The 18,109-nt window shown below is 40.9% G+C and overlaps 1 protein-coding gene across 1 annotated transcript in view; it reads left to right on the top strand.

Moving 5' to 3' along the window:
- Positions 1-18,109, top strand: part of bak1.S (BCL2 antagonist/killer 1 S homeolog) — a 74,908-nt gene that overhangs the window by 25,831 nt on the left and 30,968 nt on the right. Inside the window, 2 exon segments of the mRNA NM_001096118.1 lie at positions 8,567-8,699; positions 16,015-16,161. Of these exon segments, the coding sequence (NP_001089587.1) occupies positions 8,567-8,699; positions 16,015-16,161 (280 nt within the window).

Below are 18,109 nucleotides of genomic sequence, written 5' to 3'. Positions count from 1 at the left end.
AGTTACTGAGTTTAGGGACCCACTAACAATATACTGTGCACAGAGAATATCAATTTCACAATATAAGGCTGATTAGTAATTACTACATATTATTACTACATAGTAGCACAGAAACCATTGCAACTAGCATTAGAATTTAAAAATCAGCCACTGAGCATAAGTGTCGAAGACACTTTCCAAGATGGTGACCCACTTCTGACACGTTTGAAGCCCTGGAGTATTGCTGCTATTGAGAAGCTTAAAATTTAGGCTGGTTAAATAAGTTCAGTATATAAAATATGGCATTTTTAGCCATATTTATTTTTAGGGTTAAGTTCTCTTTTAAGTTCTGCAGGCTACTTGACACTGCACTATATGTGACAGAACTGTCATGTATTACAAGAGTGCTTCAAGAGGTACAGGGCTTGATTTCCATGCCGGGCGCCCCTAGGCCGGCAGGTCCTAGTGCCCCCCACTTCTATGAGTGCCTCTGTCCCAGCGCGAGTGCACGCTCATGCAGCTGCTCGCTTGGGGAGCTGGGGCTCCCCATTGCTAAAGGAGAATGCGGCTGGGCGGCATGCCGCCCCTGAAAATTTGCCACCCTAGGCCCAGGCCTATGTGGCCTCGTCACAAATCAGGGCCTGAAGAGGTAGTCTTTGAGTTTATTTTTGAAGAAACTGAGGGAAGATTCTCTCTGGAGCAATTCAGGGATGACATTCTAAATGTAAAGAGCAACAAAAAGATTTAATGCAGAAAACAGCAGTAGTTGTGGGGGTGTGACCAAGCAGTTGACCTAAGGGGAGAGGAGGAGACAGCCATGAACATATAGAGACAAAAGAGAAGAGAAGAGACATAGTGGGGAGCAGAGGAATGAAGGCCTTGAAGGTTATAAGAATGACTTTATGAGCAATACTTTCCTTTATGGGAAGCCATGATAGGACTTTAGCAGTGGAGGGGCCTGTACTCTTCAAGTCAAGAGTGAGTTTATTGTCATTTCATCCATATAAGTTTGTACAGTACACAGTGAAACAAAACAACGTTCCTCTAGGTCCATGGTGCTACACACAACATAGAAGTACCGGACAACAGACAAAAAGTGCAAGTGCAAAAATATGCAACTCCTGCACGGCAGGACAGCATAGTGCAGGGACAGGACAAGACAGTGCACACTCAGCAGAATATATGTTAAGTAAATAATGCTAAACGTCAGATATTATGGATAAGAGGAGGAGAATTCTGGCAGCAGTATATTTCATACATATTGTAGTTGGAAGAAATGGGAGTTAGGGAGGCCAGTTAGAAGAACATTTCAGTAGTCTAGGCAGTATAGGATGACAGCTTGTATGAGCCTCTTAGCTGTTACATTTGAAAGACTGGGGTGGATTTTGGCAATATTGCATATGGTTTGCTTATTGCATACTTCCAAAGCCTATTATAGTGTCCTGGACTAGGATCAAGCTTACCACCTAGACTGGACTACTTGTAAATCTTTTCACATCCTGGACTTTCTACAGGATGGAGCTATTTTGGCCCCAGTGTTTCTGCATTTAATGTGCAAGTCTATGCCCTTTCAGTCCTGTTTCAGACACAATACGCTCTTTCCAGAGATTCAGCAGTACTTTCAAGCCTTACTTAGACTTCATTCCCCACTTAATGAACCTCTAGCTCTGAGACCATAATCTGGTCCTTACTACATTTCAAAAACCTCAATTTGAACCTATGGCTTCAGTGCACATTAAGTTTGTAACATGGAAGTTGACACTACCTGAGCATAGTACCTTTGCTCCTGCCAAAGGTTACTACATACCACACTAACCAGGAGATAGTAATTCCATCCCTGTGCCCCAAACCTTCCAATGCGAAGGAAGTGGCCTTACATAAATTAGATACAATTAGGGCCTTAAAGTTCTATTTGTCCAGCTGACTTTTTGTTCTGTTTCTTAGAGCCAAAAATGAACTGGCACGCTCTAAACCTCTAACATGGTGGATAGTTCAGGTAATTATACAAGCGTATCAGTCCTCAGTGAATTACCACTACCAAACATCAAAGCACATGCCACAAGGAAAGTCAGTACTTCATGGGCATTAAGAAACTAATCACCACTACATATGATTTGTAAAGCAGCTCTACGTCCTGTTACTATACTTTATAAACTGACGGTGTTAGCATCTGCAGCATTTGGCAGGAAGCAGCAGAGCACTAAAGTAGTTCCTGCAACTATATATGTTAATAGGAAGGTGCTACGACCAGCAGCAGTGGAAGTTTGGGAGTTACTGTTCAGTTCTATAGTTACTGCCCCCCCCCCTTTTTTTTTTTGACGGCGTTGGGACTTCCCCAGTTATCCTGTACAGGTAGGGACCTGTAGAGAAAGGAATATTTTTTTATTAAAAAGATCCTTTTCTCATAGGCCCGTACTCTTGCAGAACCCCACCCATGTGGCAGGGGTGCTGGGTTTTTACTGTTCCTCCTAAGTTTGGTTAGTTGGGATTCTCTTCTATATCTCCACCAGAAGGCTTTGACAAAAAAGGATGGAGGTGGAAATACAGGGAGAGAAGCAGAAGAAAGAGTTCTTTAGTTTGTCCTGCCTACAGAAAGGAGCAACTTAATCCTTTTTCATCCTGTACTGATATTTATGGGCCTTTGAGAAAAGGTTTTTCTGGTAAAATAATCTTTCTAACCTTTGAGCTGCTGAATAAAGGATTAAAGTTGCTCATCTATGGGGGGGGGGGGCGTGACCGGCCAAGCAGCAACAAGGACGTGGATCTGGGAGCTCCAGGTTATCCACAAAAATCCCTCTTCATCTGCCAACTACGGCCACACATCTTGAGGAGCATCCCACAGCTGTACAGAGGTTCCCGGGAAATGGTTGCAGCCTAGCCGCGTGGAGGAGCTGGGGACTCACGTAATTGAGTTCCCCGCGGCAGGCCCAACCCGGAAGTGGCTACAGACTCACGTGGGACCCTATACCAGCACCACAACAGCCCGCAGATAAGGTCCCATCCCCCATTACACAGCAGCCTGCTTTTAATAAGGACAGATTGGGGTGTGTGGAGTGACTGCCTCTCCTTACCCGAACTCTAAGGACAACCATACCTTATCTGGCAAGCAATGGTCACATGGTGGGCAGCAGACACTCTCTACTACATTGACAGAACAAGCATCTGGCTGTATTAATCCCCTACAGAGCAAACACCCATAGGGGGATACTGAAACAAGTATGATGAGTCTCGAATAAATGATGCACAAATAACTGTCTGAGCACTACTCCACTGTTATCCTGACATTCCTCCCTGTCAGCAATCACAAGGAAGCTGCCCTATTCATCCTGAGCAATACATGGCTCCTACAAGCACAATGGGTAAACATTCTAACAGGGCCAAATCAGATGCAGCTGCCAAAGTGGATCAATTTGCCCGAGTGCAGCCCCGGGAGGACAGTACCTCTGTGCACTCTTCACTATACCCTCACACAGTTTGGAGCCTAATACAACGTCCAGTCCTCCGACCCCCACAGCAGCTGAGATAATGGCTCCAATCCTACAGTGGCAATCCAGCGTAACGTCTATGTTTACTGCCAAAGTGGAAGAATTGAAAGTGGATTTGTCATTTATTAAGCAAGATCTGCAAAATCTACAGGAGCGTACGAGGCACCTGGAGGAAAGACTAGGAGGGGTGGAGGACCGCGCCAGGGACATCCCCATAGAGATACTGAACCTGAAACAACAACTGGGCCCTTGGAAATTGCAGGGCCCTTTGGAGGCTTCCCCCTAAGTGGATTGCCCACCCTAAAGTGGCAGAGAAATCAACTTGAGCACTGTCACTGTGCTAAAGTTAACTATAATACTAGCATTTGCTCAGATCACTCCCTGCTAGTACTTAAGATCGCCCAAGACATAGGAAATTGCAGGGCCCTTTGGAGGCTTCCCCCTAAGTGGATTGCAGAGAAACCCACTTTAGCACTGTCACAGTACTGGGAGAGTAATGTGGGGTCGGCTCCTGAAATTATTGCAAACTCCTTTGTGAGGGGCAATTATATCTCCTTAATCAAAGCTGCTAGGAAGAATATGTTAGTTGATATTAATGAAGCCTGGATAAAACTCAATGCCTGTGAGACCACTCTTGTGGCAGACTTCTCATGGAGTAGCAAAAAACATGGCAGCTGCCCAAACTCCGTTGAATTTGCTGCTCACTGAAAAGCACTCCCAACGAGAACAGGTCAGCAGCATAGTATAACAATAATGAAAAAAATGGTAAGCTGCTGGCGATGCTAGCTAAAAGTAGCACTCCCGGGACTGTGATTACCAGGTATGCAGTGAGACAAGGGGAATTTGGTAACGAAGCGCGACTTAAAGTGGACCTGTCACCTACACATAAAAAGCTGCAGAATGAAAGTCCTTTGCAAATTAAATATGAAACCCCAAAAATATTTTTCATTAAAACATCCATACCTGTTATAAAGGTGTTTAAATATTTAAACTGTCAATCAAATACTACCTGCCCCGCCTCTATGCCCGTGGCATAGAGGAGGGGCAGACAATTACTTTCACTTTCCATTCAGCACTTCCTACATGTCACTGCTCTCCTCACATTCCCCCTTCCCTCCTCAGGCTCTATAATTGTGTAGGGCACTGCACATGGACATTAGGTCCCCCATTCTGGTGCATACACAAGATTTTGGGGTGATACACAATTTCCCTTAATAAACGGGTCCACAAAATGGCTGCTGCCTGCTTGCTGTTATTGTATAATTCCAAGACAGAAGGAAACAAAATTTAAATAATAAATACAGTGTAAGTAAAGTTTATTTTGCTCAACTAACATGATAGAAAAGAATTTGAAATTATTTCTTAGGGTGACAGGTCCCCTTTAACTGATCAGTTTCATAAATATAATCAGATGATATACACCTCAGTATCCTCTCACTCCCTGGATAGCTTCAAATAATTTCTGGACAATATCGACCTTCCCTCAATTCCCCGGAACAGGCAGCCTGGTTAGACCAGGACATTTCTTTAGTGTAAATCAAATATGCCATTCAGCACTTCCCGTCGGGGCGGGCTCCTTGCCCTGATAGCATCCCCATTGAGTGGTATAAGGCACACATGGAAATACTCTCCCCCAAACTGTGCTCCCTGTTTAACAATATTGGAGACACCACTGTCCTCCCCAAGTCATCCCGGATGGCATACATTTTCCAGGAGAAACCACCAGGGGCATGTGACTCCTACAGCCCAATTTCGCTACTAAACTGTGATGTTAAATTATTTTCCAAAATAATTGCAAGGCGGTTGAATACTGTTATTAGGGAGCTAATACAGCCAGACCAAACGGGCTTTATGCCAGCCAAAGCCACTGATATCAACATCCGTTGGTTATATACCAACCTTGCCTTTACGCATGATAACACTGGTAACAGGATAGTTGTCTCCCTTGACACAGCTAAGGCGTTTGATACAGTCCAATCGCAATATTTGTGGCGACACTTGCCAAGGTACGGCTTGGGACCCAGACTCTGTACCTGGATTAAGCAGCTATATTGCAACCCCCAGGCTAAAGCTGGCCATAGACACAAAAAAAAAATCGAGGATTCTTACGATTTACGGACTGTGTCTGGAGAGTCCCGACATTTTTTGTCCGGCGAAGATTGGTCGTTTGGTTGATCAGACAGGTTAAGATTTCTGTCGGCTGGCGATAATTTCTCTGCATGTATTGCCGATCATATGATTTTCAGTGGGAGACTGTCATTAACTTTTGTAAGATTGCTGTCAGGGGCAGAACATCGGCTGATCTGTGCTTTAACTACTTTATTTGATCGGAATGGTTAGTGGCAGGTCAGGAGATGGGGAAGTCCGATCGTTCGAGGTTTCTATTGATCTCTGCATCTATGGCCAGCTTAAGGTCTTGGTAAATGGAACGCTCTCAACAGCAATTACCCTACTGTGAGGCATGAGACAGGGATGTCCTTTATCCCCAATATTGTTTGCCTTAGCAATTGAGCCTCTGGCCACACAAATCTGGGTGTCGCCAGAGATTGACTGACTACACCCCACTGAAGAAAAGATTTCTTTATATGCGGGTGATATGCTCATCTACCTGGCAAATTCCAAAAATGTTTTGATAAAATTAATGCGGGTGGTCTTGGTCTTTGGATCGTTTTCGCCTCCAAGTAAATGAGGCAAAAATCAATTATCTTCCCAACAGACCCCCTTCCAGGGACCCCACTAACACACATTGAGCAGCTTCAAGTGGTGCCTAAATTCAAATACCTTGCAATAATAATCCACAAAGACTCAATAGGAGGCTCTTAATCTTACTCCAATAGTGCAGTCCCTGATCTCCAGAATTCAGGTGTGGCAGGATCTTCCACTAACTCTGCCTGGAAGGATCAATTTACTTTCTCCCTAAATTTAATTACGTCTTTCATAATTCCTCAGTGATTCCGAGGGCCCAATGATTCAGTTACCTTAACAAATTAATATGGGGGTTTCTTTGGGCAGGTACTCACCCAGGTCTCAATATGGCAATACAGCAAGCACCTATAAGAGGGTTGGCATTACACGACTTCCGATTATATTTCCAGCAAGCCAACTGGTTTATGCCCACTGGTGGTTTACACCAGAGGAGGATAATCTAGCTGTCAGGCTTGAGACGGCTGCCTTACATTCTCAAGATGCTCTGGCTAAACTTCCCTACCAAGGTGTAGAATAGAATCGCTACTCCTATACGCACTGTGATTACAGTGTTCCAAAAATCCCTTTGCCTGTCAGGGAGACCCTCTCAGGCGCAGGCCCGGACTGGCAACCTGTCAGGGCAGGCAAATGCCCGAAGGGCCGCTCCATTTACTGGAGAAATGGGCTGCTTCTGTTTTGTGGCGTCTGGGCAGGGGTAGAGAGACTACAGGATGCTGTGCTTCTCCTTTCACACACTGAGCAGTCTTGTGTTCCTCCCATCAGTCAGGGAATGACTGGCTGCCCGGCACTTTAGCACCCTAAGTAAAATTCATACCTTTCCCTACTTGGGCCTCTGACTATTAATGACCATTACTAAAGGTGAAGCTGGAACTAAAGGTGCGCGGCAGCAATTTCTGGCCGGGTTCACTTGTATCAAGCACACAAATTGTTGCTAGGAGACTCCTTTTGCCTCCTTGTCGCACCTGGAAGGCACCGGTTCCATGCAGCAGGGGAAGAGAATGAGCTGTCAGTGAGTATTGCGTACATAGTCCGGAAACGAAAGGACTCCAGCCTGTACAGCCAGCTAGAGAGGGAGGCTTGGTTGAGACCGGCCGGGAGACATGCGTTAGGCTCGGGCCCAACTTTGAATCAGATATATCAGAGCTGCATAATATGTTTCATTGCCACTAGGTGGCGTATTTAGTCTTTTCTCTCACACAAGCGATGCTGTCATTTCAGTGAATGGGAAGTGTTTGGAAGCAGGTTTGGCTCAGAGAAGTAATGACCATTTGGTATCCAGTATTTCAGCACTGGAATACACGTTTACTATAAAGATTAGGGACTTCAGTCTTGCTGCTCACAGATGTTGCTACAATGTAGCAGAAGGCAGCTGTGACTAACAGACCTGGAGCAGGAACAGCCACTTCTGCTTCATTGTTCCAAGAGTCAGAACCACAGAACAGAGAGAGGGATAAACAAATACTGCTTTCAGTCACATTTAAAACCATTTTTTTTTTAATAAACGTATATTGGAAATAGTTATTTGTTCAGTATGCAAAAAAATTGATTTTGGCTAGAGATCCCCTAGAAAAATGTATATTACAGTCCACAGCCGGACTGGGAGTGTGTGTGTGTCTGTCTGTTTGTGTCTGTCTGTTTGTGTGTGTGTCTGTGTGTTTTTACATTTGGGCTGCTTTTTTTTTGTTTTGCCAGGGCTGCTTTTTTCTCCTAGTCCGGCTCTGCTCAGGCGTGCTCTCTGTGAACACCCATGTGGGGGAACCCTGCTCTCTCCCACTTATCAGCATTAACTGACATCAATCAGTGGGCAGACAAAGGTATCAAAACACTACGGGACGTAGCTGACAGAGAACTTAAAAACTTAAGAGATGAGTTTGGGATGCCCCCCACCACGTCCTTTCGTTTTTCGTTATGTTCAATTTAGCCACTCTTTCTACTCCCAGTTCCCCACTATCCGAAACTACCCTGGAAGTTTACCTACATAGGCGAGATTTAAAAAAAACTGTCATGGTACTATACCCTGTTGTGGCAAGCCAATCCTGATCCGCTGGCCAGGATAAAAAAAAAAAAAATGGCAGAACGATATACCAGACCTCGAGGATGAAATGTGGGTAGATGCCATAAAGCAAGTTTCAGTTATTACAATGTCCATTAGGGACAGGTTTATTCAAATTAAATTCATTAACTAGGGATGCACCGAATCCACTATTTCGGATTGTGCCGAACCCCGAAACCTTCGCGAAAGATTTGGCCAAATACCGAACCCCCAAGTATGAGATACGTGCCAATTGTAATCTTGTGGTAGGCAAGATTAAAAATTTCTGGTGAACGATCTGAAAACAACTGAACTGAAAAAAATTGTTTGGAAGGTGAACAACCCTTTTGTTCTTCATTCACAGTTGAAGAGGTCACACAGCAAACTGAGATTGTTTTTCAAAGTTACTCCTTTCATCGTCTGCAACTTGAAAGGGATCAGAATGAATACTCTCCTGTCCTGGATGAAGAAATTGTGGAGCCCCAGCAGTCAGAAAGGTACTGAAAAGAAAAAAAAGAAAGTATTCCGTGTTTCAATAACTGTTACTGGTTATATGGAATCTTTGCTGAAAAACAGGGTTTTTTTGCCTAATAACATAATAAAAGAAATTGTAATTCCAGTGTATCGTTTATTAAAAAAGTACATGGCTTTAAATTTTGGGTATATGTAATTGCTGTTGAACGTAGTGTAGTAATATATGTAGACCATGTATTTATGAATTCACATTTCTTAGTTCCTGCCTACTTCAAAGCATTGTAATTAACCCCCAGTTAGCTAGTAGACGTCCTGAGCTTTTATGACCCAAACTGCTTTGTTTCCTAAATGATATGCTAACAGGTGGGTGACAACAAAATACCCAGAGAAACCATCTGGAGAGGGTCTTTTACATTTCAAAGAGGAACTGTTTGTATAGTTGTTATTGGTAAAAAGAAATTAGCTGGTTCCTGTTTAACTTGTTGACAGCCAATTAGAACCATTCCCCATATTTGTCAATAGGATAGAAAACAGTGGAGCTGTTTTTGTGAGAGGGAATCAGGGAAAGAAGAAGAGGGAGAGAGGAGAGATGGAAGGAAGTATAACCCATGGGCACATTTTGAAAGACCTCTGTATCATTTGCTACCTGGCTGTGTCAGAATCTATATTTCACCACACGGATACTATGATATTATTTTTTGAACACAACATTTTGGTGTCAAAAACGGTAGTACTGCAAATATAAACAACCAGGCAGATGTGCTTTCATATGCAATTACATTTACAAATAACATTAAAACCACTGAATGTTTATATTGCTGGTCATTTTACTTAAACTGGGCGCTAGACAAAGTACTTTCAAGGTGGCATATATACACCTACTCAAGGGGGTTTGTAAAGATGCAGAGTAAAAATGCCATATGTGGCACTAGTCTTGGGCCAAGCACACATTTTAAAGCCTGTGATAAATTTCCTTCAGATGAGGCAACAAAATGTAGAAAAATAGACGTTAAAACACTTTACTCCGCTGACGTGCTTTCCACTGTGGAACACACAGCCATCTTTAATTTATAATAATGAGTAGTGTAGCGGGAATGTTTTTGGCTGTGGTGGAATTGGAGTGGCGCTGGCTGGGTGGTGGTCCCTTGAGTTGGGAACCCAGTGAGCCTTTAAAGGATTGTTCACCATTAAATTAACTTTTTGGGACAGATTTATCAATGGTCAAATTTCAGATTGATGTGAATTTTATTTTACTCTAATAAATTTGAATGTACTCACAACTGGAATGGGAGGTTATTTATGAAAAAATACGAACGTCTAAAATACGACTGATTGGGAACGATCCACAGGGACATTCTAAAACATAAACTAGAAAATATAAACTATATTTTCTGATGTACAGTTAATTATTTATTTTAAAAACTTTTTCCACTATCTTTCGACCTAAATGTTTTCTCTGTTTTTGCATACTTGCATGCCTTACATGAACTGCAGCCATAAAAACCATTAAGAGAAAGACCTTTCCAGCTATTCCTATTGTACCTAGTAATGTTTTCTGTCTCAACATGTCATCTTTTCTCCATACAATGTTTGGTTTTTCAGTGTTTTTTTTTTATAATCATGCCAATCTCCAATGCCAATAGGGGTTATATTGTTTTATATTAAATCATATTGTTCCAAACCTCTTTTCTAGCCTTATCTAAAGCTGCTCCACTACTTGCTTTCTATAGCCCATTTAATAGAAAATCTATCCTTTAGTACTTTTGCCTGGGCTTTAAATGTTTCCACATCTGTGCAGTTTCTTCTTATTCTTTTAAATTGACCATAGGTATCATTGACCATTGTCTTATTTCTGCTGTGAATTTTATATTGTTAACATTCGTGTTAATATCCCTAAGAAAAGTTTCCAGGCTGTTAAAATCCCATACCATTGACATTGTCAATATAGCACCACCAAAGGGAAAGGCCCACCTCCTGTTCGATATTATGGATCTCCCAATAACCCATAAACAGGTTGGCATAACTAGGAGTGAACCTAGTCCATATGGTGATGCAACATATCTAAAGATGCCAGAAAAAACATGTTTAAGAATAAAAACAATAGCATGAAGTATACAAGTACAAAAATACTGTCATCAACTTATAAATAATGTTTCACCGACAACAACCCCTACTCAGGCTTGATGGAAGTGTAGAGGGAGTTACCAACCAATTGTCTGGTTTCCTTACTAGACCCTGAAGAACTTGAAGTACTTGTGTGGTGTCCCTTAAAAAAAGTGGTAACACATATTTTACAGTTGTTGATCAATGTATAGTAATAGATTTACTGATTCAGTTGGCTTTTTTTTTATTTGTAGTTTTTGAAAGATTTGCCGTTTTCTGACTCTTTCCAGTTTTCAAATGGGGGTCACTGACCCTTTCTAAAAAGCAAATGTTTTTTTAGGTTACAAATGTATTGATATTGCAATTTTATTACAGATTTTTCTATTCAGGTCATCTCATATTATTATTTGTCTTATTCAAATCAATGCATGGTTGCTAGAGTAATTTGAACCCTGGAGACCAGATTGCTGAAACTGCAAACTGGAGAGCTGCCGAATAACTCAAAAACAACAAATAAAAAAAGAAAACCAGTTGCAAATTGTTTTAAATGTTAATTTAAAAATTGAATTTTTAGCCTTGAAATCTAAAATATTCAGATTTCTGGAGCAGTGGTTGGGAAATTTGGTAGTGGTGTTTTTGAATTTTGTGAAGTCAGAATTCCCCATAAAGCTATACATATTTGCATATAACATATGTCTCTAGCAGGTACTGATATTATGAAAAATATACTTTTTATAATTTTCTGGTATTCCAGACGTTTCAACTAACCAAGCACTTAACCAAGCACTGGATGTTTTTTTTTCTGTCAATAGTAAAACAGTTGATCTGTACTTAGCTGCAGAGAGACTAAACAAACCTTGCATAGATTGTTGCATAGTCGGAATCAAGTGCTACTGTGTGAGGCACCAATGCTGCCCACCAACTATTATTATTGTATTGTGTGTATCGTGTACAGCAGATAGGTGTTACAGCCAGTTAAGGCACAATTTGTGCATATTCAATAAAGGAATAATTTCATACAGTGGCACAAAACACAGTTGTTGCTCTAAAGACTCACATATAGACATCATTTTGATGCTGAGTGCCAAATAAGATATAATCTAAACTCCTAAAATGTTCAGCACAATTGCATTCATTTTGTGCTGAAGTACAGTTGCATGAATTTTATGCACTGGATGCAATTGCATCAGTCGCATTTTCTACTTGCAGCATTTATTTTGGAATTACAGGGGGACATGCTGCATTGTTGGTAAAAAAACATGGTGACTTTTGTATGGAATTGCACTTTTTGTTGCTAGCTGCATACAGATGAATTCATTAACTGGGTTCTAAAGCCAAAAATGACTTAATAAAATTAAATTTTTTATAATAAATGTGGAAATATAGTTTTATGTTTTGCTGTGCCAACTGATGACAGAAAAGCTGCATTTCTTATGTAAGGATACATATTTAGAAGCCCATTACATTAACCTAATAAAGATTTACTGCTTTCCTTGCCCCTAAATGATTGAATATCATCCCATTCTCTTTTAAGGTAAAATGTACACACAACTTTTTTTGAAATAGAGTTGTACACTACCAATATTTCCTCCAGATTGACAGATAAAGCTGTCAATGCAGCTGTTTGGGGTGTACTAATAAGTTGAATTAGGGAAATGACACACAGAATGTTTTGCTTCCTGTGGTACATCTGTAATCACCACTAGTTTCCATCAACTAGCAGTGATGTGAATCACCAGTAGGAGTAATATGCACATCTTAAAGTAGTCTGGTGTTTTCACGTAAGGCAACTCCGAGCTACATTGGAAAGCAGAAGCAATGAGTTTGTTTTTCTAATATTTAGGCAGAACCTCTTTTCTTCTAATCGGAATGGGTGACCTCGTGTCAGCTGGAAAGACCTACTGGTAAATAAAGCATTAGAGAGATTACTATATGATCCCCTTATATATTTATACATAGTTATCATATCACCCCTTAAGCGCCTCTTCTCCAGCGTGAACCAATTTGGCCAGTCTTTCCTTATAGCTAAGATTTTCCATACCTTTCACCAGCTTAGTTGCCCTTCTCTGAACCCTCTCTAATACAATAATGTCCTGTTTGAGTGATGGAGACCAAAACTGAACGGCATATTCTAGATGGGGCCTTACAAGTGGAATACAGTGGAAGAATGACTCCCTCCTCCCGTGACTCTATGCCCCTTTTAATACAGCTCAAGACCTTATTTGCCCTTGATGCTGCTGACTGGCATTGCTTGCTAAAGCCAAGTTTATCATCTACAAGGACTCCAAGGTCCTTTTCCATAATGGATTGGCCTAGTGCAGTCCCATTAAGGGTATAAGTGGCTTGGATATTTTTACATCCCAGGTGCATGACTTTACATTTATCAACATTGAATCTCATTTGCCACTTAGCTGCCCAGATTGCCAGTTTGTCAAGATCGCGTTGCAAGGATGCCACATCCTGGATGGAATTAATTGGGCTGGATAGTTTTGTGTCATTTGCAAACACTGATACATTACTTACAACACCCTCCCCTAAGTCATTAATGAACAAGTTAAATAAAATTGGACCTAATACCAAGCCCTGGGGGATTCCACTAAGAACCTTACTCCAAGTAGAGAATGTACCATTAACAACCACCCTCTGTATCCGATCCTGTAGCCAGTTTCCTATCCATGTGCAAACGACTTCATTAAGCCCAACAGACCTTCGTTTAAAAAGCAGTCGTTTGTGGGGCACAGTATCAAACCCTTTGGCAAAATCCAAATAGATCACATCTACTGCCCCCCCACTGTCCAGCATCTTACTTACCTCATCATAAAAAGCAATCAAATTTGTCTGACATGACCTATCCTTCATAAAGCCATGCTGATTGCTGCTCATAATGCCATTCACTAGGACAACATTTTGAATGTGATCCCTTCAAATAATTTGCCCACCACAGATGTCAAGCTTACTGGCCTATAATTGCCAGGCTGAGATCGTAATCCCTTTTTAAATATTGGAATAACATCATCTTTTCTCCAATCCATAGGCACCATACCAGATGAAAGTGAATCGGAGAAATTCAGAAATAGGGGCTGGTGTAAAACTGAACCAAGCTCTCTTAGAACCCGGGGTTGTATGCCATCAGGCCCTGGAGCCTTGTTTACATTAATTTTTATTAAAGCTTTATAAATCATATCCTGATTCAGCCACTGATTAGATTGAGCTGAGCCATTAGTGCAGCTATAAAGTGAGCCTGGGAACTCAGACTCCTCTATTGTATATACTGAAGAAAAGAACTGATTTAACACATTTGCCTTTTCTGTATCTGTTACAACCATACTGGTACCATTATTTAATGGAGCAACACTCTCAACCTGCATCTTTTTACTATTAATATATTTATAAAACTTTTTAGTGTTAGTTTTCACCTCCATCGCAATGAACTATTAATTTCCTTTCTTTGCCTTCCAGATTGCTGATTTACAATATTTATTACAGTGTTTATATTCATTAAATGCAGCTTCTGTCCCAACAGATTTGTAGTTTTTAAGTTCCTTTCTCTTCTTTCCTATTAACTTCTTTACTTCTGTATTAAGCCACATAGGATGATTCTTAGAGCTTCTACATTTACTCCTTAAGGGAATAAATTGAGAACAGTAATGATTTAATATCATTTTAAATGACAACCATTTCTGTTCTGTGTTTTTAGCTGAAAATATAATGCCCCAATCAATACTCTGTAGGGCAGCCCTCAAGGCACTAAAATAAGCTTTTGCAAAATTCATGGTTTTTGTTGCCCAAGTATATATTTGTTTTTTGCACCAGACATTAAATGATATAACATTATGGTCGCTGTTACCCAGGGGTTCAATGACTTGCACATTTGCCATAAGTTCAGGGTCATTTGAGATCACTAAATCCAGAATAGCATTATTTCTGGTAGTCTCCTCAACAACCTGTGCCATAAAATTGTCATGCAACAAGTTTATAAATTTGTTCCCATTAACTGATCTGGCAGTACTGTTGCTCCAGTCAATATCTGGGTAATTAAAATCCCCCATTATCCCGACTAAACTAGCGGCCTTTTCTATTTGCATGAGAAGCTTCGCCTCCTCCTCCTCACTTACATTAGGGGGTCTACAGCATACACCTACAATTAATTTGCTGGACTCTTTACAATTGGTGAAGAACTCCACCCATAGAACTTCTGCCCCCTCATTTTCTAACATACCCTCCTCCTTTATATAAGCTTTTAAATCCTGCCTAACAAACAGACATACCCCTCCTCCTTTTCTATTGCCTCTGTCCATCCGAAAGGAGGGACACTAATATTTACTACCCAGTCATGCGACTCATTCAGCCATGTTTCGGCCACACCAATCACATCATATTTTCCCTCCAGGACCAGCACCTCCAGCTCTCCCATTTTACCAGTGAGACTCCTTGCATTTGCTAACATACATTTAATACTGGTACCATATTGAACATGTGGTCCTCCCTATCCTTAACAATACCCCCAGCCAAATCTCTTCCCCCCATTTTCCCTTTCTTTGCCCACTATCTCATCTAACCTGTTTTCCACTGAATCTTTTACTGAATCCTCCCCCCACCACGCCTAGTTTAAAATCTCCTCCAACCGTCTAGCCATCTTCTCTTCCAAAACAGCTGCCCCATCATCATTGAGGTGCAGCCCATCCCTAGCAAAGAGCCTGTAGCCGACTGAGAAATCAGCCCAGTTCTCCAAAAACTCAAAACCCTTCTCCCTACACCAATCTCTCAGCCACGCATTAATCTCACTATGCTCCCGCTGTCTCCTTAGCGTTGCTCGTGGCTCAGGTAATATCTCTGAGAAAATCACCTTGGAAGTCCTTGCCCTCAACTTTACACCTAGTTTTTTAAAATAGTTCTTCTAGTGCAAAATTACTACAAGAAAACAGAACATTCTGTGTTCCAATGCCCTAAGGGAGTTTATATTTAACAACTGCATGCCTGTGGTTCATACATCTCTGAAGGAAATTTACATTACTCTATGTGAGTCAATATGTCTGAAAAAGTAGATTGTTATTCATTACTCTACCTAACTATAATTATTTTGAAAGTAGGGACAAATGTCAAGTTGATCCGTATTATGCCTAATTTTCTGTAATTTTAGAACATTGTTTTGATTGTTAAAACTTAGCACAACGTACAAGATGCTGACTGAAGTGTTCACTAATTTATGCCATTACATTCCATGTTTCCTCACAGTGCAAACCTTATCAGTGTTGGCCAGCAGTTAGCAAAGATTGGTGATGATATTAATGAGCGTTATCAAGAACAATTTGATAACATTCTGAAGAATCTGAACCCCAGTCTAGACAATGCTTACTCATACTTCAAGAAGATAGCATCCAGGTAATGTAGAAAAATGTAATATGTAATGTGAGTGCATTATTTATGTCTATAGACTAAAGAACAGAAAATAGGGATAAACGTTATTGAAAAGTTGCCTGAAAGAAAAATACACAGGACAACAAATGAGAATTGTCAAAATTGTTTGTTAAACTGGTTGTAAAGATTCAATGTGCTGTGTAACCAGTTGATGTGAACTGTATGTTTAACAAAGATTTAATAACGAAAAACTGAGAATACAGACCTCTGTAGAATGTAACAAAGACGTGGGAAAATAATGTTCAGGGTCAGGACAGGCAGCAAGCAAAACCGATAGTCCGAGAACTAGCATAAGGTCAGGGCATGCAGCAGACAAGCGGAAATTTAATGAAAAGCCAGGGTCATAACTAGAGATGATAAGCAGAGTAAGAACAGACTTATAGAATGGGAACTCAGGACAGTAACACAAGGTTTAGACAAAGCTTATGGGCTAATGATCCAGCACCAGGGTATAGGAGAGACAGGCTTAAATAGCCCTATAATTTTGCTGTTGCCTATAGCTGTATTAAGGGTGTGGTTACCAGGGAATAGACAGGGGAATAAGTCACTGGAATTCTTTAGCACACCTCGACCACACTGCCTTATGTGGCTGAGGCTAGACTATCGGCACCCAGTACAGCAGGTCCCTGGTTCTAAACCGGTGCGTTCCTGACAGGAATAATTGTACTTCTGAAAAAAGTTGTAGCAACTTTTTTGTAACCATATTTCTTGCTTACTTTCCTCCAGTGCTGTTGCCCTATTTGAGTTATATTGAAAGCACTGTACGTGCTGGAGTTTGTATCTATCAATTAATGCCTCCTTGCTTTTGTAGGTTTCCTCAAAGTATTCTGGTTTCTTTCCACTTGGCAGACCATACTGAAAAGTTAATTGACTTAACTTTACCATTAAGTTAGTTAACTGAACAGTTCTGTCCCATGTGCCCCCTTCTTCAAGATGCTGACTAAGAGGTTGGACAGGGTTGGACTGGCTTATAATTATTTCCAACATGGAACTTTGTAAACACCTTCACTATCTGCCACTATCTATATTTATTTGCTGTGAGAGTGAGGCCAGGCTGCCAAGTTCTCTAGTGGGCCCTAGGAGATTCAGTCCAAAACTGGTTATATAGCTGCAACGTAGGAAGTTGTGTTCTGGCTATTAAGCTTACTAACAGGCTGGTGACTGGTGAAAGAAACGGAAGCAGAGAACACAAAAGCAGAAGTATTCTTTATTAACTGTTATTTAAAAAGGTTTGTATATTTAACTACTATGATTTAATTTTTAAAAGTTTTTCCGTTATAGGTTCTAAATAGCAATGTTTGGTATGCTATTCTGCTTACTGTTGTGTCCATGGAATATAGTGAAATACACAGACAAGTAGCTGCAGGAGTAATTACTGTAATGCTTAATAGGAAGGAGACTCCATAACACAGTAAGATTAAGGTAGCAGAGAAAACATAACAGCAGATTCAACATAAGCCTTATGCGTAAGACTCTAGTACTAGAACAGCATCAGCAGATTCAACAGAAAATATGCACAATTACTTTGCAGTTAGATTTCCCTCAATTTGAGGTGGGTGGGGTTTGATTAGCGCACCTGAACAGACTGTATAAAAACAACCCCTGTGACTACAGTGGAGCTTGCTCTAGTGCATAGCTGTTCTTTATTTGTGTGCTTTTTAAGTGCAGTTACAAACACTGGAGTTTCAAACAAAAGTAGGTTCAAACAAGGGTAAAAGTTTGTTATAAATTATTCATTTTTTCCCCTGTTTTTGCCCTGTAATGAGCTCTAGCAAAACTGAAGGTCTGACAGCACACAGTTTGCCAGCACACAGTTTGCCATATGTATGCAGATTTGGAACAAGAATTCCAAACTGCTTACCTCTGTGGTTGATGTGCGCAAATTGCCACTTGAGGCTTGTGTTAGAGCCCT

The sequence above is a fragment of the Xenopus laevis genome, chromosome 2S (genome assembly GCF_017654675.1).
Source record: "Xenopus laevis strain J_2021 chromosome 2S, Xenopus_laevis_v10.1, whole genome shotgun sequence".
NCBI lineage: Eukaryota > Metazoa > Chordata > Amphibia > Anura > Pipidae > Xenopus > Xenopus laevis.
This window is presented reverse-complemented; position numbering and strand designations above follow the sequence as displayed.